Source organism: Panthera pardus, unplaced genomic scaffold, assembly GCF_024362965.1.
Source record: "Panthera pardus isolate Hobbes unplaced genomic scaffold, ASM2436296v1 HiC_scaffold_17, whole genome shotgun sequence".
Lineage (NCBI taxonomy): Eukaryota > Metazoa > Chordata > Mammalia > Carnivora > Felidae > Panthera > Panthera pardus.
The window spans coordinates 76,521,720-76,543,042 of record NW_026526732.1 but is presented as its reverse complement, the minus strand read 5'-3'; the positions used below and the strand labels follow the sequence as shown (position 1 = coordinate 76,543,042).

The 21,323-nt window shown below is 36.3% G+C and overlaps 1 protein-coding gene across 1 annotated transcript in view; it reads right to left on the bottom strand.

Moving 5' to 3' along the window:
• The window catches only part of ME1 (malic enzyme 1), a 188,168-nt gene that overhangs the window by 44,730 nt on the left and 122,115 nt on the right, over positions 1-21,323 (bottom strand). Inside the window, exon 7 of the mRNA XM_019442753.2 lies at positions 4,357-4,466. Coding sequence (XP_019298298.1) covers positions 4,357-4,466 — 110 coding nt within the window. The remainder of the gene's footprint in view (positions 1-4,356; positions 4,467-21,323) is intronic.

Here is a 21,323-nt window from a genome sequence, read left to right as displayed (position 1 = left end):
TTTTAATTCTGGCAATGAGTTTGAAAAGTTACTTTTAATACTTAAGGCCTACACTTTCTAATATGAGACAAATATATTCTAAATGTCTTTGTTCTTTATTATAATAATCTAAAAGCTCAATTCAATTTTTATTATATATATCATTCTTTTAAAATATTTGCTTTGATTCACAAGAATATACATGCTTTTAAAAAAGATCATTTATGATCAGAGAATAATTGAAAAAATAATATTGCAACAATAATGTTAATAATACATAAATAATGTTAACAATACTATTAATAACAATAAGTATCCTTATCTAAACAGACATTCTACCAAAGAAGATACACAAATGGCCAATAGGTACAGGAAAACGTGCTCAACATCACTAATCATCACAGAAATGCAAATCAAAACCATACGAGGTATCACTTTGCACCTGTTAGAAGGGTTATTACCAGACACAAGAAGTAACAAGTGTTGGCAAGGATGTGGAGACAAGAGAACTCTGGTGCACCACTGGTGGAAAGTAAATTGGTGCGGCCACTATGAAAAAAAGTATAGAGATTCTTCAAAAAATTAAAGATAAAACTACCATATGATCCAGCAATTTCTCTTCTGGGTATTTATCTAAAAGGAATGAAATCACTATCTTGAAAAGATTATCTGCAACCCCATGTTCATTGCAATATTATTTACAATTGCCAAGACATGGAAAAAGTCTAAAATGTCCATCGATGGATGAATGAATTAAAAAAATGTGACACACACACACACACACACACACACACACACACTGGAATATTATTCAGCCATAAGAAAAGAAGGAAATCCTAATATCTGCAACAACAGAAATGGATCTTGAGGGTATGAGGCTAAGTGAAATAAGTCAGATGGAGAAAGACAAATACTCACTCATATGTGGAATCTAAAACAAAACCAAAACCAAAACCAAAAAGCCAAATTCATAGAGAACAGATTGGTGGCTCCCAGAGGCTGGGGTTGGGAACTGGGCAAAAGGCATGAAGGTTTTCAAAAGGTACAAATTTCCAGTTATAAAATAACTAAGTCCTGGGGCATGTGGGTGTTTCAAGTCGGTTAAGCATCCAACTTTGCCTCATGTCATGATCTCAAGGTTAGTGAATTCGAGCCCCGCTTCTGGCTCTCTGCTGTCAGCATGGAGCCTGCTTCAGATATTCTGTTCCCCTCTCTCTCTGCCCCTCCCCTGCTTGTGTTCTTTCTCTCTCTCTCCTTCTCAAAATGAATAAACATTTAAAAGTAAATAAACAAACAAATAAATAAGTCCTGCAGATGTCATGTACAGCCTGGTGACATACTGTATTGTGTATCTGGAAGTTGCTAAGAGTAAATTTTAAAAGTTCTTGTCACAAGAAACTGTAACTATACATGGTGATAGGTGTTAACTTACTGTGGCAGTCATTTTGCAATATACATATACCAAATCATTATATTGCACTTAAAACTAATAGTGTTACATGCCAATTATATCTCCATTAAAATAATAAACACATATTTAAAATAAATAAATATCCTTGTACATTTGCTTTACATACTTTTACTTGCTCAGGATAAATTTCTACAAATGGAATTGTCGGCTCAAACAGCCGTAGACTTTTAAGGTTTTTGACACATACTGCCTTCCCAAGAGTTGCACCAGTTTATATTTCCACCATCGATATATGAGTGCTCATCTTCTTACAGCATCGTTAACAGTTGGGATTACTATAGAAAATCTTTGCCAGCTTGATACAGAAAATCAGTTTTTCATTTGCTTTTTAATATGCTTTTTAAAACTTAGTGGTGTTAAACTTTGAAGCATGTTTTCTGGCCAACAGTCTTCCTTCTTTTGTGAAAAGTCCGTTCTATCATGTCTGATTTTTGGTCTTTTCAATTATCAAAGCATTTAGGATAAGATTAGGCTATATTTGCCTTATTTTTAAAAAAATCCTAACAAATTTGTTTATTATGGCTGAATATTCTATGTAAAATATTTACAATGTTATGTTAGAGAACAGCCATTCCAGAGAGGGTATTATGAGAAGAAAAACCTCTTTTTGTCATTGATTTTAAATGACCAGAGGATGAGACCTTATTGTTTTGATCTGAATTTGCTGAATTCAGATTATAGAATTAAATGTCCAATTTCTTAACATATTTAACTGGCACATTTTTTCCAGTTAAAAATAATTATAATTAGAATGCATTAAGGTCCAAATCTCTATCTAAAACCAAAATCTCTATCATTTAAAATTATTTTAGATTTAGATAAATTATAAGATTTTTAAAATCAAATACTTTTCATAAAATATCTTTAAATAACACATCTGTTAAAAAAAAGAAAAGAAAAGAAATGAAAAAAGTTCTCCCCAGGGTCCAGTGTGAAACATTTATTTACATGGTAAGGCTGTAATGGCTACATAATTATTTTCCTTGGCACTGGAATGCAATTTCTATGCCCACAGTGGGGAAAGTATTACATTGTGGGCAAAATGGTAAAAACATAAGGTTAAAAAGGTAAAATAGAAACATATGGGGATAATGTGTCACTAAGGACACTATTTTGGTATGGAGAAATGCACAAAATGATTTCGTTGTTTCTAATCAGAACCCCAATAACTTGCCAAAAGTTTTCTCTAGTCAGAGATTGGGCCCATTTTTCTCAAATCTGTCTTTTTGTTGGCTAAGGCAGTCATACTCTAAAATTCCTATGTGTAAAGAGGTAAACATGCAGATTTTATTTTAGGACAGATTTGCTGGGGTGAAAAATTAGTTATTTAATGCCTCCACTGTGGTGACCCGCTGGGTGGAGTGGGGAATATTCTGTTGTGGACACTCCAGAGCAATTCCACATGCAATACTCTTGGCCTTGACTTAAGTAAGCATCTGCCTCAGATTTCTTGTGCTCCTGACTTTAATTCTGATGCAGCCTAGGCCTTGACCTCTAAATTCTGACTAAGTCGATAGGAGCTCTGACCCTAATTCCAAACTGCTCATTTGGTTTGATAATTTGGATTTAGCACTGTTTGTCTTAAACTGAACTCTGATGCCTATTAATTCTGTGTATTGATTCAAAAGTATGTAATATCAGTCTGTAAAGATGGATATTTCTGTGGGATCCACAAAATCCAAAGATAAGAATATTAAAGAAAGGATAGTTTTTTCAGCAGTGAATATGGCTATTTTTTTTTTAAGATTTTAAGTAATCTTTACGCCCAATGTGGGGCTTGAACTCACAACCTTAAGATCGAGAGTCAATGCTCTACCAACTGAGCCAGCCAGACGCCCCTAATGTGACTATTTTAGAGACCACTACAAAATTAACTGGTCAGTGACCCAGTCACTGGTCTACAAAATCTGTCTGCAGCACCAAAAGCACGCTATCACTATATATGTATCTTCAAGTTATAGCTATAATAGAGCTATAGTGCTGTAAAATTAGATTCTTTACTTCCCTTTTGAATTTCTCCAAATATTCACTTCTCATGAATAAATATTCAAGAAGAAATTTAAATAAAAAAGAAAGAAAATAAAGTTGAAGTAACGTATAGCAGCATCTTTAATCACGAAAATGATACTACAGTAACCATGTGATTAACATCACAAAGGATTTGGGGGAAAGAAAGACTCAACCAATTGCTTTAGTATGCCTCAAAAGGTACAGAGGCTCATTATTTTTAAACACATTATATTCATATAGTTATGTCACAATACAGAATTTAAGCATAGTGAATTTTAAGTTATATTTGTAAAGTACAACTCAGTTCAGAGGGTATTTTCACACATAATTACTTGTCCTCAATATAAACTCTATGAATAGACAAACATTATTAGCATCCTTGTCTTACATTTAAACTCTTCTTAGACCACCTCATTTCCAATAGCATTCAACATCTTATTTCACATTGGCTGTCTTCCTGCTAAGTTCCCCGTTGGCACTTATCACCACTCAGATCTAATGCTTCTTTCAAATACTACATTAGAATACCTCACTCATGGTCTACAACCTCCTACCTTTCCAGGTTGTTCAATTTTCCCCATTATGCCGATTCTTTCATTTTAAACATCCAATTTATTATTTTTTTTAAGTTTACTTATGTTTTAAAGAGGGGGAGACTGAGAATCCCAAGCAGGCTTGGCGCTGTCAGTGCAGAGCCCAACGAGGGGCTCTATGTGGAGCTGGAACTCACGAACCCTAAGATCATGACTTAAGTCAAAACCCAGACTCGGAGGCTTAACAGACTGAGGTGCCACCCAGGTGCCCCCTATTACACACATTCTTTAACCTCATGGGAATATCTGGGCCCTTTTGCCCTATGCATTCTGTATCTTCACTTCCTTCCCTATCCAGCTTACCTTGAATATCATCATTGAATGTGCAATACTGGTTTTGATATTTCTTCAGGAGACGAAATGCATTTATATTGGCAAAATCTTCAAATTGAATAAGGCAATTCATCCCATACCTATGGGACAAAACATTCACTTTAGAAGAGGTTCATGAAATAACATAAAAATAAACCTCTGAAATCAGTCTACAGAAAAGATAAAACCTTTTCTTTTAAAGGTTCTATTTTGCTACTTAGTGTAAGTATGTAATACAATGTCTGTTCAGCAAATATTCACTGCATACTTAGTACAGAAAAAGCATTGTGTTGGCATTGTGAAATAATACAAAACTGAGAAAAATAAGGTCCCTATCATTGAAGAATTTAAAATTTAGTAATTTTTAGAAAGTTTTTGAAAAAACAGAAAGTAACATAAAAGCGTTATAAACAAGCAATTATAGATGTTGAGAGGACAGATATTACTTTGGGCTAGAATCACAGACCTGGTAATAAATGAACTGAGTTGTTGTTTTTTTTTTTAATGTTTATTTATTTTTGAGAGAGAGAGAGACAGAGACAGAGTGTGAGCAGGGGAGGGGCAGAGAGAGAGGGAGACACAGAATCTGAAGCAGGCTCCATGCTCTGAGCTGTCAGCACAGAGCCCAACCCGGGGCTTGAACCCACAAACTATGAGTTCATGACCCGAGCCGAAGTCAGATACTTAACCAACTGAGCCACCTAGGTGCCCACAAATGAACTGAGTTTTAAGGAACAGAGATGTAGGTTTTTATAAGCCAGGTAAATACCAGAAGCAACATGAGATGCAAATTGAGAAAGAAAAAAATTTTCAAAAAATAGCAAGAAACCCTATTTGGCTATAATGTGGTGATACATGTAAGGGTGTACTAAAAATAAGGTCAGAATTTTATATTGGAAACCTTAAAATTCTAGCCTAGGATTCTGGTTTTTATTCTATATTAATGGCCAAACACTGAAAGGCTTTGAGCTTTGAAGTATATTGGACAGATTTTTACTTCTGATATTAATAGCTTACTTGTCTGACCCCTTATATGATCATCCACCTGGGTAACCTATCCAAAGCAAGAGGAATTAACATTATTGATAACCCAGGATTCTAAGAGTTGCCAGAGAAAGCCATATAGCCATGCCTTGCCACTACAGTTATATGGTCTCCAACCTTGGCTAGATTCCCACTGCCACCCTACATGTGATTCCTCTTATTTGTTCTTGGTCAGCTTCCACTTCCATTATACCCAGTGGCTATTCCCAAGCTTTCCCAATCCTTTAAAATCTTGACCTCTTCACATGTCTCCCACATCTGGCATAGTGAGGGCATAATACATGATCTCCCTCAACTGTGCCCCCCACCCCGACCCCGACCTCTATCTTTAGCTTCATTCTTCAGGCATCAGTGGACAAGGTATTCCTCCTCCTCTTCAAGGTACCTCACCACAGGTGCCACATTCTCACTCCCTTCTTCTCAGTTAGCTCCCTCCCTTGTACTTGTAACTTCTTCTAGAGAAGTTCCATCCTCTCACCTGATTGAGTTTGAATCTCTCATTAAAGGGAAAAAGTTCTCTCTTGACCCCATGTTTTTCCTAATGTGCTTGAAATAGTAGTTTATAGTTCATCTCTTATTTATTTCTCAGTCCCCTGGAGTTTCCTATCTACCCTCATCATTCTAGTAAAATTGTTGTTCTCAAGTTAAAATATTTCCTGACTAAATCTAATGAACACTATTATCAATCTTTAATTTACCAGACCTCTTTGCTGCATTGCCACTAATCTGTTTGTCTTTTTTCTTGAAATTCTATTCCCCAGCCTTCTGAAATGTCATACTTTTCTGTGCCTTCTCCTAAATTTGTGATTATTTCTTCTTTCTACTTTGTGGCATCCTTAGCACCTAAACATTGGTGTTTTCTACTACTCTGTCATTGGCTACTGTGTATGAGCATGTGTGTATCCTATAAAATCTCAATCCTGCTTATGGCTTTCATTATCAACCATATATACTGACTCCCAAATGTGCATCCCTAGTCTGTTCCTATCAACTTCAGATATGCATATCCCACAACCAGCTGGATAATTTTACTTGAACGTACCTCTAACTAGAAAATCCACAATTAAATTCATTATTTTCCCACAGTACCTATAAGTGCACAACAAGTTTTTGTTGGAAGAAGGTAACTTATAGATATCTTCTAATTCCTGATTTTAATACCACATCCCTTCGTCATGACAAAATCAAAGCTATAGTTCCTTATCTTTCTTCCCCCATGATGCCAATTTTTTCAGAAGAGAGGGTGATAAACTTCCCTCATTTCTCACTTCTTGTCAATATTTTGCCAATAATTCAAAGGCCATCTCAAACTTTGCAGAAGAGGTCTTTCCTTATCCAACCAAATACTTTGTGAATCAGTTATTTTTCTTCCATTGTGGTAATTTATATATTATTATATTTGCCCTTGGTGGAGAATCTTTTTCAATCACCATTAAATTCATAGGGGAAACTGGTTTCCGAATTTTTATTGATTGATTGATTCACTGATTCCTAGTGAAGTCCATCTTTTTTTATGTCATTTGGTCATTTGTAATCCTTTCTGTCAGATTATGTTTTTTGGCTCTATTCTTACATTCCTTTATTATTTCATAAGAACTCTTTACATAATATGTTAAGAATATTAACTTGTTATATATGTTGCATATGGTTTCCCTACTCTAGTATATTGTGCCATTAATCATTTACAATGTCCCTGTTTGTTTTCACAAAAGGAATTTAAAATTTTTATGTTGTCAGATCTCTCTTTTTCTTTACAGTTTCTGCCCTTGACAGTCTTCTTACTACAGTCTTCTCTACATTTAAATATTAATCAAAAATTTCTTCTGGTGATATCATAGATTTAGGAAATAATCTCTATATCTGGTATTATTTTTTTATTGTTTGGGTGTAGTTTTAAAAAAAATTTTTTTAATGTTTATTTATTTTTGACAGAGACAGAGCATGAGCGGGGGAGGGGCAGAGAGAGAGGGAGACACAGAATCCGAAGCAGGCTCCAGGCTCTGAGCTGTCAGCACAGAGCCTGACGCAGGGCTCAAACTCACAGACCGCAAGATCATGACCTGAGTCGAAGTGGGACACTCAATCGACTGAGCCACCCAGGCACCCCTGAATATATTCTTTTTTTTAAAAAGATATTCAAAATTTCTATTTTCTATATAATTCATTCAACTATGTCAGAACTATTTATTTAATAGCCATCATTTCCTCTCAACACCTGTAATCAAATACTATATTCTGATATATAGCAGGGTTGGTTTCTGTGCTTTTCCTTTTATTTATTTTTTATATATAATTTATTGTCAAAGTGGTTTCCATACAACACCCAGTGAGTGCTCATCCCAACAGGTGCCCTCCTCACTGCCCATCACCCACTTTCCCCTTTCCCCCACCCCCCATCAACCCTCAGTTTGTTCTCTGTATTTAAGAGTCTCTTATGACTTGCCTCCTTCCCTCTCTGTAACTTTTTTTTTCCCCCTTCCCCTCCCCCCTGGTCTTCTGTTAAGTTTCTCAGGATCCACCTAAGAGTGAAAACATACGGTATCTGTCTTTCTCTGTATGACTTATTTCACTTAGCATAATACTCTCCAGTTCCATCCACATTGCTACAAATGGCCAGATTTCATTCTTTCTCATTGCCAAGTAGTATTCCATTGTATATATAAACCACATCTTCTTTAGCCATTCGTCAGTTGATGCACATTTAGGCTCTTTCCATAATTTGGCTATTGTTGAAAGTGCCCTATGCATCAGCACTCCTGTATACCTTGGGTAAATTCCTAGCAGTGCTATTGCTGGGCCATAGGGTAGATCTATTTTTAGCTTTTTGAGGAACCTCCACACTGTTTTCCAGAGCGGCTGCATCAGTTTGCATTCCCACCAACAGTGCAAGAGGGTTCCCGTTTCTCCACATACTCGCCAGCATGTATAGTTTCCTGACTTGTTCATTTTAGCCACTCTGACTGGCGAGAGGTGGTATCTCCATGTGGTTTTGATTTGTATTTCCCTGATAAAGAGTGACGTTGATGTGCTTTTCCTTTTATTCTACCGATGCTAATGACAACAAATATTTTTTCACTTTAAAGCAATATGCATATGTCTGTACATACTTGCTTACTCTTTACAACCATTCTATGAGGCAAGTAGTATTATTATTCTTATCTTACACATGAGAAAAACAGGCACAGCTTGTTGATACTTCCTGGTAATAACAGTCCAATAGCAACGATTAGGGTACTAATCTCTTTATCCAGAAAAAAATGACTCTGTTTTAATTACTACAGTTCTTAAATGTATTTTTATTTTTTTTTTATTTTTTATTTTTTTTTTATTTTTAATGTTTATTTTTGAGAGAGAGAGAGAGAAAGAGCACAAGCAGGGGAGGGGCAGAGGGAAAGAGGCAGACACAGAATCTGAAGCAAGCTTCAGGCTCTGAGCTGTCAGCACAGAGCCCGACGCGGGGCTCGAACTCACAAACTGCGAGATCATGACCTGAGCCAAAGTCGGCGCTTAACAGACTGAGGCACCCAGGCACGCCTAAATATCTTTAATATTTAACAATATTATTTATCTCTCATCTTTCTCTTTATGTATCCACTTGGCTGTGGCAATGGTTTAAAAACACAGCCTTTAGAGTCAGTGCTCTTAGGGTGTAATCTTGTTCTCCACACTCATTCTGTATTCTTAACTGTGCTGTGCCTCTGTAGCTCTACTAGAATAAATGAGAATAATGAGAATAAAATATTATCATAAGGTTGTTATCAGGATTAAGTGGTAAATGTAAGTTCTCAATGTGTGAAGACAGGTACATGAGTGCCCTATAATGTGAAATAATTTTCACTTAACAGGAACAATAGAAGCCACAGATAGTGGGTATCTTCAAGTGCCTAAGAGAAAATAACTGTCATCCTAGAACAGAATATCTATCAAAGCCATTCTTCAAAAGGTTGAATTATGCATCAACTATACTTCAATAAAAAAAAGAAATGTAAGTAAGAAAAATTCTTTTTAAGTAAGGTTGAAACAAAGACATCTTTCGATAAATAGAAACCCAAAGACTTCAACTAAAGGAACTTTTCATGGGTAGAAAGAAAATAATCCCACAAAAAAGTTTATGATATAATAAAACAGTAAAATATAATAACAATAAACTTTTATCCATATAAAATAGTAAAGAGGAATAAAGCATGACACATTGAGGAGGCTGGGAAAATTTTTCTTCAAACGGCAACAATAAAGCAGAACAAATCCTTCAAAATCATCATTTCAGTGCTCTGGAAATCAACTAAAGGCAAAAGGAGCAAAAATTTAAAAGTAACATGTGGGAGTGGGGTCAAATCTTGAAAGGAACATACAATTTTTAGGCTCCTTATATATATGATGCCATTCTAGGAAACTCTTTAGCTAGCTTTCTTAAAAATTACTAAGATGTTTTTCAGAACGGACAAAAGCATTTCTATGGTTATAAACTACTGCTTTTCTTTTACAACCTTAGCAAAGAAGCAAACTTTGTGGTAGCAACGGATTATCCCAAACACAAATATCAGTTGATAATCATCTGGTGTTTATAAAGGCTCCTTCCCCACTTCTCTGGTTTCTACACAGGCCTTTAGAAAGTAAAGGCTGCATGCTTTTAGACAGTGCCCTCCCTCATACAGTCTGCCCCTGATGTGTCATGTACAGATGGCTAGCAGCATTAGATGATCTGTCATTATGTTCAGAAGCAGCAGAACCTTGTGGTCTCCATATGTGAGGAGGAATCAGAGCCTTTTCGGTTCTATTCCCGGATCTACTACTTACTTGGGTTCTGCGGTTTTGGACTTGTTACAATTTCTCTGTGGTTAAAATGAAATCCCCACAATATGGTTTGCCTTCAGTGTTTAGGACACAATGTGGTCAGGCTTTATGTTTATAATATTTTCTAACTATAATCTACCAGTTATAGGTAGTAAAATCCTACAAAAGATACTTTATCATTTACAGAAGTTTATTTTAGAATTATCCCCTGGAGAATACAGTATATCTGTTTTATTTTCATGATTCTTCTGTACCTGGTAGTTAACTTTGATTTGACTCTTAAAGATTTAGAGAGAGGGAGATCCTGGATTCATCTTGTGATACAGCATCCTGCATCATATAATGAAAGAAAACCATGTAAGAGATATTTTGTTCCACATTGACCAACCTTGTCACTACGAAATTATAAGTAGTGGAACACAAGGAAGCTAGCCAACTCGATTCTACATAACTATGAAAAGAACCTACTATTTTATGATCAAAGTATCACATAAAATAGTGGGTGTAAATGGTTTTAAAAGTTGACAGAAATACCACCCATAAAATTAACCTGTAAAAACTGGTGGCACTGTTTTCTCTGGTAGCACCGTTAAATCACAGAAAATTTCATTACAGTGACTAATCATTACATCTAACAGTGAGTGGCAGGCACTGTGCTCCACTCTTTATGTGGATTGTGTCATTCAATTCTCTCAGCAATGAGGAAGGTAGATATGACCCATTTTACAGATGAAGAAACTGAAGCTCAGAGAGATTAAGGGCCATAGCAGAGTGCATACTGCTAATAATTGGTAGGGTCTGGGCTGAACTGCAGGGCCCATAGTTTTAACTACTATATGTACCGGCTCTCATAGAGCACCAATGTCATGATCGACTCAATGAAGTGAACAGTGTATTTATTAGTAAAAAGACTGCATTGATAAAATAAAGGAGTTATAGTTTTATAAAACTAGCAATGATGTATAAAAACATCATTTGTACATATTCAATATACTAGGTATTTTTATTATAGAAAGTATATAAACAGATATTGGTGAAAACAATTAGATTTTCTTTGATTATAAACTATTAAGAATTCACTGTAATCATGTCAACCAAGCACATTTTGATTTTTCCTGAGAGATATAGTAACATGTGGTTCTTTTAGGACTTACTACATACATGGCACTATGCAGTATTTAAGATCTAAAACACTTTAGTTCTGATTGGCACCTTAGATCTAATTTTTTACAAATCATTCACTTTTACTAGTGTCACTGAGGTCTGACAGTGCTCAAAGAATTAAACAGCAAATAGGACTCATGGATCTTGTGCTTAACATGCTCACAGTCATGGGGCGCCTGGATCCGACTTCAGCTCAGGTCATGATCTCACAGTTTGTGACTCCCAGCCTCATGTCAGGCTCTGTGCAGGCAGCTTGGAGCCTGGAGCCTGTTTCAGATTCTGTGTTTCCCTCTCTCTCTGCCCCTCCCCCACTCCCTCTCTCTCTCTCTCTCTCTCTCTCTCACATAAACATTAAAAAAATAAATAAAATAAAAAAATAAATAAATAAAATGCTCACAGTCTCATTGGGAAGACAAAGGAAAAAAGCAAAAATTTAAAGGTTCAGGTTAAAGGGAAAATCAGGGGCACACAAAGAGATCACTATAGGATTTAGGGAAGACAATATGAATTAGAGGAAGCTTAGGTTGGGCCCTTGATTTAAGGGCCCTCATTTAAGATTTAAATGAGGTAAAGAGCTGGGTGGGGAATAAAATCATAGAGACCTCAAAGTTTGTGCTAGAGGACACTGAGCACATGGGTTTGAGGAACCTGAGAGATCAGGACTGGTCACTGAGTTTCAGATTATGAATACTCTAGAATTCTAGGATAAGTAATTTTAAATTCATGAGGCTCTCCCTGGACATTTAATGCTTCCTTGTAGGAACTGAGAACAGAAAATTGTTCACTCTCCTGTTTGTTTATTTTGTTTAATGTTTGTTTATTTTGCACACGCAAGAGAGAACTAGGGGAGAGCAGGGGAGGGACAGAGAAAGTCGGATACTGAACCACACAGGCGCTCCTCCCTTGTTAGTTCATTGTGATATGGCTCCATTTCCTACTACTTTACTTCTTCATCATTGTGTAACACTTAGATATTCCTCTCATTTCTTTAATCACCCCTTCTATTATATATTGCTGACACTTCTTAATTATCCCCTGTGAGAGTGGAGGTTATAAAGATTCAGCAATAATCATCCATTCTTTCTGTTCTTTTGCCTCTATAATCTTCCCCTTATCAAGTTTACCTATTCTTAGGGACTCATTAATCAACTTTAGACAAATGACTTCTAAATCTCATCTCTGTTGCTGATCTTTCAAAGTTCCAACTCTCTGTTGCCAAAATGATAGTAAGAAAGACTTGGAGAAATGCCATATTACAGATCTTTTTTTTTTTTTCTTTAAATGAGAAATAACTGTTCAAGATGTTTTTATATATTGTCATTCTTACTCTGTAATGGATTTCTGTAAAAATGTCTATAGTATCCAAAAACCCACAACTCTTTTATATCTAGGACAACCAAAAGTCACACGCAAAATTGAGTCATTTTGTTTAGATGTTGACTGCTTCTCAGGAAAATAGCAGCTTGTGAGATTGTGAGTTCCTTAAAATTCAACAAATTCAAAAGTTGCATTTATAACTAAAATCTCCACTTAGTATATTTTACTAAAAAGCATTTTAAAAGATACTTCTTGCCTCTAGAATCAGTGCACTCTTTTCCTTTAAGATTTAACTTAATATATAAATCTAAAACTTCTGAAAATTGTTTGTTTGTTTTTTTTTTTTACAAAACTTGTTATCCAAATTCCCTATTTCTATCACTGGTACCACCAATGGCAAAGAACTATAGGCATTTTCCGTTTTGCCTTCCACCTTCCATCCCAGTGGTCAAGTTCTCTTAAGCCTTCTTCTTTTATAAAATTGTTATGCTTTCTATTGTAAGTGCCTCAACTCAAGTTTGGGCTCTTTGGATCACATCAATGCAACAGTATCACAATCTCCTGATTAATCTCCTTGCTTTTGTTTCCTTTCCCACTGAAGTAATTTACATGCTAAAAAAATTTTTGTCATGGCATTTTAAATAGGTACTGTGTGATGGGATCTCATCTAACCTAATCTCTGCTATTCTCAAAAAGAAATCTTATCCTTCCTTTCTTCCCTTATTTATTAATTTATCAAATAACATACCGAGTGCCTACTAGAGGCTGAAATTATTCTAAGTGCTGTTGACACATTCCTGTCCTCACAAAATTTATAATCTTGTGGAGGATACAGTAAATAGGAGATTACAATGCAGTGTGGTAAGGGCTATAATGGAGGAAATTCAGGGTGCCAAAGTGCAGAGCAGGGGCACCTACCTAGTATTAAGGGGATTAGGAGAGGCTTTGTCGAGGAAGCTAAAGCCTGAAGGATGAGTAGGAATTTACCAAGTTAACAAAAAGGGGAAGAATTTGTGAGGCAGAAAGAACATACTCTAAGGCCCAGGGCTAAAATAAGTCAATGTCATGTTCCAGGAACTGAAATAAATTAAATATGACTGAATCATAGTGTTTACAGGGAAAGAGACAAGAATTAAGGCTAGAGAGGTAAACAGGGTCAGATTAAACAGGGCCTCTAACCGGTATATTTGACGTAAGATTGGGATGTTAAACCGGAGCGTGACATGATAATTTCCACTTTAGACCCACTTTGGTGGTCAGGCTGAAAAACGGTTATCAGAGGGGCAGGACTAGAGCAGGAGGCTTACTTAAGAGGCTGCTGCAAAACCCCAGCCTTGCACCCAGAAACGAGAATGGGGACAGGGACAAGTCGATGGGTCTGAGAAATATTTATGATAGAATTAACAGTATCAGGTGAAAAGAAGCAGCTGATGAAAAAGAAAAAAATCAAGAATGAATTCCAAATTTATAGCTTGGACAACTTGGTAAAGGATGGATTATATTAAAAAATAGGAAACCTCAGGAGAAGCAAAAGGTTCAATAAGGAAGATTCTGAGTTCAGCTTTGGATAACTGCTTTTGAGCAACCACAGAGATATGCAAGCAAAGGAAGTTGTCATAAAAAATTAAGATGTAGGACTTCAGTATTATAGAGTTTGAACAGCTGTGGGGGAAGATAAGGCCCATGATACCGCCATGAATCTCAAGTGATGTGGTACTAAAGGCCATTAGAAATGAAGATCTTAAGAACAAGAAAGTCCAACGTACAAGAAAAATCATCAACATGAAAGTTAAAGGAGGCTGAGAACAAGAGTTTAAAAACAGGCAATAATTTGGGGACAGTGGTTAAGAAACTGGGAGAAGATATGGGGCACCTGGGTAGCTCAGTCAGTTAAGTGTCCGACTTCGGCTCAGGTCATGATCTTGTGGTTCCTGAGTTCAAGCCCTGCGTCAGGCTCTGTGCTGACAGCTCGGAGCTTGGAGCCTGCTTCTGATTCTGTGTCTCCCTCTCTCTCTCTGCCCCTCCCCAGCTTGCTCTCTCTCTTTCTCTCTCTCAAAAATGAATAAACATTAAAAATTTTTTAAAAAGAAAAAAAAAAACTGGGAGAAGATAGAGATATGATAAACCTGATTGACATAAACATCAAAGAAGCTTGTTGGGGGCAGGAAGCTTACATAAGGATGGAAGACTGGTCGTGTGAAGAAAGGGACAGAGGAGAGAAGACATTGATTTCATCTCCCAACCCTAAAACATTGTATGAACCAGTGACCATTACTGTTTGAAAGCACTACATGAAAAGTGGATGTCTTTTTTTTTTTTTTAAGGTTTTAGTTTTAGCCAATCTCTATACCCAATGTAGGGCTCAAACTCACAAACCCAAGATTAAGAGTCACCTGCTCCACCAACTGAGCCAGCCAGGTGGCTGTCTTAATGAGTCTTAAATGGAAAATGGAAGTTAAATGAACTTAAAGTGGAACTTAAAAAGTGGAAGTCTTATGACAGACATGTTGACATAAAGCAAGAAGGTCAAGGGAACATTCAGGGAGAAACTGAGGACATCAGAGAGCCTTTTATTAAGGAATAGATTTCCACAGACAGTGGAAAGGTTTGAGAGGGAGGGGAGTATTGGAAGTTTGGCTTAGTGGGGCTGAAACACAAAGCATGAAGTATGAAAAGGCACATACGTTGTGAAAAAATATATAGAAATGAACAAATGACATGTTATTTTTACATTTTAACAATTTACATTTTAATAGGAGACCAGTTATAGCAATGATGCGAAGGAAGATTTTCTAAGAATTATGTCCAGAGGCCACGGATGGACTGCAAAGGTGGAGTGTGGACAGATGGGTATATGGGAGGAGTTATAAGGTTGGTCCTCAATTGTCTCTCCAATTTGAGGGCAGCAGGGATACAGGCTGAAATGCTCAGGACAGTTTGGGCTCTAACGGACCAACCTGTGCTTCTACAGACCACTGTACTGTGATCTTCCACTTCTAGTCTGCATCATTTCTTTGGGTCAGAATGCCTTCATATAAAGGATGCAGAAACTTAGAAAATGTTTTTATAAACTCCATCCACAAATTTACCACAGACAATTAAAGGTCTCCTCAAATGCAGGTTCCAGTAAATACCTTATCCCCAGCCTCAATCATGTCATTTATTTCTGCAGTTTGAATCACTAAATCAGTCTATGTCTCCTTCTCAATTTAGTCTAAATCAAACTGTTTATTTCTAACTTGCACAAAACACTAGGGATCAAGTTCTGAGCAAGAGAACTGTAGGTTACTTTGCTTAGAGTCCTAAGATTTTCAAACTAGAAAGATCCTTAGACACAATTTAGCAATAGATAATGCCCAGGAATGCTAAATGATACCCAAGATCACAGGAACAGACACATCAGTGCATACTGCCACCTAAGAGAAAGACAGAAAAGCCAAGTACATGGTACTTACGATGCTAACAGACAGTAAAATCCACTAGAAATCTAGTAAATCTACTAAAATCAGTTCCATTGTTTTAAAGTTCTATCTTGTACTTAACTTCTTCCCTCTTTCTTAACCAGCAATAATAGATTTAAACAAATATTTTGTGAATAAGAGCTAGATCCAAATACTGACTTGGATTGATATTCTCATTCTTACTATTCTCAAGAATCAGTATCAGCCTCAAAGGGTTTTTCTTAAAATGTCATCATTGTGATATATAAAAAGCATTACTGTAGGTTTTAAAGATAATCTTCAAAGTGGCATTCCAAAAGCACTGTGAACATTAATGGCAATTATTGTTCAGAGTTCCAGGGTATTACTTGGAAAGAGATAATACTCAGATCTAGCTTCATTTAAAAAAAATCAATCACATTATTCTATAATGAAACCTCAAAATCAAAGTAAAAACAAAAAAAAAAGACTTTGCATATATAAGTACTTAAAATAAAAACACCGAAAAATGGTACACATCCTTGTGCCACTGAATAACAAAAATCCATGCATATTATTCAAGAAAAATCTGAGAACTGTACACTTATAAATAGCTGAAGGCACAAATTCAAAAGAAATTACAAATCTGGAGTCTCTGGCACAATCATCTGAATGAATGTCGAAGTTTGAATACTCACCATCTTCCATAACTAGAGTCCACCTACCAGTAATGTGTCCTAAAGTTAAGTCTTTATAATTCCATATTAGTGGTATTTCCTATGGGAGTATTATTGCCTAACAACAATAAAAATACCAAACTATCGTGTTCTCTGCTATATTAATAGGCTCTTTTCTTCCCTGGGGGCCTCAAGAACTAAGGCATCATATGTTCCAGTGGTACTGAAGGTCTTTTAAACCCAAACTGGTTTAAAACTATTTCTACTGACATCTGCATTTACCTGCATGTCAAAGCCTTTTTTCCTTTAAAACACCTCAATAATTGGTTGAATTGATTTAACACAACATACTAAATTTAGAATCCCCACTTAATTATGAACAATTCTTAGTAACAAAATATGATGTACTCCTAGAATTGTTTTTACTTCCTTTTGCAATAAACCATTTTTAAATGATACCTTTTTTAGTTAACAAGTACATTGATATTTCAGTCTCAATTTTCAACAGTGCAACTCTGTCTCTGACCAACTGACTGACATATTTCCAAAATCTGATTAACAAAGCTATCTTTGTGTTACAAGGGTAATTTTAGGTAGTTTACTGAATGTACTACTATAGGGGTATGTGGAAATATAATTTAAGATCTGTAAACAAATCATTTTATTCTGGTATCACTGAGAAAGAAAAGCCAAGACAATTTCTGTGCCTAAAATAATACTTACTGAAAAGAACACTTAAAATGAAGTTAATAATCCAATGGGCTTAGACTCTAACTACCTGGATTTAAGTTCTGCCTTTTCACTTATAAACTGAATCTTTTAAGTCAAATTCTCAGTCTTTCCACTACCCTTCTAAGAACTTCTTTGGCAATTCTAAATCTATAAAAAGAATTGGAAAAATATACCCAACAGAGGTCAAATTAACAACTCAGGCCACCCACTAGTATGTAAAATACTCAGATTTTGAAAAAATCAGACTCTGTTACCAATATGATTCGTGAAAGTGAGAAGATAAAATTCTGACAATTTTACTCTCACTTCTTATATCTTGACTTTTTGATATTAGCCATCCTGTCAGGTGCGAGGTGATTATTTCATTGTGGTTTGGTGTGCATTTCCCCGATGATGAGTGATACTGACCACCTTTTTCATGTGTCTGTTGGCCATCTGGATATCTTCTTTGGAAAAATGCTTGTTCAGGTCTCTGCCCATTTTTTAATAGAATTGTTTGTTTTGGTGTTGAGTTGTGTAAGTTCTTTATATATTTTGGATATTAACCTCTTCTCAAATATATCATTTGCAAATATCTTCTCCCATTCATGTGAATAACTTTTAGATATGCACCTATTGTTTCACTACTAAATACCTACATTTATATTTTGATAAAATATCTTAATCATAGAGAAGAGCATTAGAGAATAATATTAGCTAACATGTAAGTGCTCCCTACACAATTTTGTGAAATGTTAACATTTATTTCAGACCAAAAAAGGGCCACATATCACTGAAACCTGTTCTGCCCCTACTTGATCCCACCTCCTTCAGGTGACCACTCTCTCAAATTTGGTGCTTATCATGTCCATGCATACTATACTTTTTACTACAAATGTATGACATGAAAAGCAAACCTGGTATTGTTTTTGAGCTTTATATACATGAATAGCTGTATATTAATCTGATGGTGTTGAATGGTATCTGACTCTTAGGAAATGCCACCTTAGTACCATTATTAACAGCTCAGGGTGAGTAGACTGAACTGTCTCCTTTTGCAATTTTTTCCTCAATTCTGTAATTCTTAGATATATTAATGTGGACATATGAAGAAGTAGTTCATTCCATTTTTATGTACTGTACAATACTGTATGCTATATATATGGCACAATTTATCAATTCTCCTTGTTGATGGACATTTAAATTGCTTTCAGTTTTTCACTACTGCAAACAACGCTGCTCTGAAAATTTCTGGGCATGTCTCCTTATGAACAAATTTCTCTGGGATGCAAATGCCATACAGTAGGCTATGGCAATCCTAATTACACACCAAAGTGTTTTATGAATTTACACTCTTGAAAGCAATGTACATATTCATCCACAGCCTCACAAACATTTAGCATTGTCAGATTTAAACATTTTTGCCAATCTGATGGATGTGACATGATACTTGACGTCTATGAAATGACAATATGGTGCTGAGCAGCCATGGAAACATGCTGCTTGGACTGACCTTCAAGAAAGAACTTGCCTAAGGATGCAGTTGGACAGCTGCCTCCAGCCACAATAGTTTAAGATCAGATGCAGCATTCCATCCACAGCCATGCTCTTCCCAGGGAGTCCCCAGTCAATTATTGAGCACAGCAGTAATACTAAGGCCAGGTCATTTATACTCAAGGTGAACTCATGTAACAAGCAATCTTGGCTCTGGAGTTCCCCATTAGGTTGGCTGAGACTTTGTCAGATACATATTACAGTCAGAGGTTCTCTCTGCCCGATTTGCTTCCCAGATATGCATTATGGTATTAAGGCTTTTCCTGTCCAATCCTCCTTCCTTGTTAATGCTTCACAAGCATTACCCCTAATATAGTTCTCACACTTCAATGCCAAGTCAGGAACTACTTCATAGAAACTGATATGGTGTATAGATTAGAGCTCAAACCTGTACAGAATCAAACTGTTTCTAAGTTGGGCAGGTTATTTAATTACCCTATACCTCAGTTTCCTCATCTCTGAAGTGGGAATAATAATACTATCTGCCTTAAAGGTTTGAGGGAATTAAATTAACATAAGCCCTTGGAACAACCTCTGGCACATAATAAGCACTCAATAAATACCAGTTTGGGTGTTATCTGGGTGGCTCGGTCAGTTAAGTGTCCGACTTCGGCTCAGGTCATGATCTCACGGTTCCTGAGTCTGAGCCCGACATTGAGCTCTGCGCTGACAGCTCAGAGCCTGGAGCCTGCTTCAGATTCTGCCTCCCTCTCTCTCTCTGTCCCTCCCCTGCTCATGCTCGGTCTCTCCTCTCTCTCAAAAGTAAATAAACATTGGGGCGCCTGGGTGGCTCAGTCGGTTGAGCGTCCGACTTCAGCCCAGGTCATGATCTCGCGGTCCGTGGGTTCGAGCCCCGCATCGGGCTCTGTGCTGACAGCTCAGAGCCCGGAGCCTGTTTCAGATTCTGTGTCTCCCTCTCTCTCTGACCCTCCCCTGTTCATGCTCTGTCTCTCTCTGTCTCAAAAATAAACATTAGGGGCGCCTGGGTGGCTCAGTCGGTTGGGCTTCCGACTTCGGCTCAGGTCACGATCTCACGGTCCGTGAGTTCGAGCCCCGCGTCGGGCTCTGGGCTGATGGCTCAGAGCCTGGAGCCTGCTTCCGATTCTGTGTCTCCCTCTCTCTCTGCCCCTCCCCAGTTCATGCTGTGTCTCTCTCTGTCTCAAAAATAAATAAAACGTTAAAAAAAAAAATAAATAAGTAAACATTAAAAAAAATTTTTTTTAAGTAAATAAACATTAAAAAAATAAATAAATAAATATCAGTTTTTATTTGTCCGGTGTGATTTCCTTGTTTATCACCAGAGTTGTGATTAAGCTGGAGGATATTTGAAACCATAACTGAGTAAATAATGACCTGGGAATATTTATTGGTCCTTTCCTTAGATATGTGTGTGTGTGTGTGTTTAGGTAAGTGTTATTATAGCATGTGGGTAAAGGTAGGGTGATCTCAAAATACTCAGTGATAACAAATAGTTCTGGTCTTATTGTCTTTATCAATGATAAATCTGTATTCTAGAACTTGTTCCTCTAGCATTTGTGTTTTGATTTTTTTTTCCTCATAATAAATTACATATACAGGTAATGCTAAGGAATGCTAACTCTTATGAGGCTTTGATTAAATGCCTTTTCTATCATAAAGTGCAGTATACATTTGGATCTTATAGTCTACAAATCTTGGGACTGTTCGATTAGTTTCCTTTAAGGGTGATATTAAGAATCAATCAAATGATACATTAAAATTTCATGAGATAACGCAGATGTCAGAGCTAGTATTCTTTTTTAAATTGATTTTTTCCCTGAAATTATTTTCCCAGAAATGTCCACCAGTTTCTCCTTAATAATTTTTCTAAAATCTAGAGTAATTATACCCCAAATTAATCTACCTGTGAAGAAAGATCAAGAAAGAAGCTCAGTAACTAATGCATCTTTCCTATACCCTTCTCCCCAAAGACCAGGTTAATGAGAATTTGGAAGAGCATTAGGTCTTTAAGAATGACCCAAACATTTATTGTAATTAGATTCTGTTCCCTATCTTCTGTTTTAAAACTAGGAATTTGGCCAAATATAAACTTCTAGAATAAGTAGATGCTTATAAAAATAAAAGTCTTAACTTTGTGAAATATATTTTCTGTCTCATTCCAAACTTCTGTATTCCTTCAGAGCAAGAAAAATAACCTCTATATTATTCCAAAACCCCATGTGAAATGTATACCCAGAGGTCTGGGCCTACAGATCTCTGTAACAAATTTGTGAAAATAGATCATATGTCCCATTCTTTA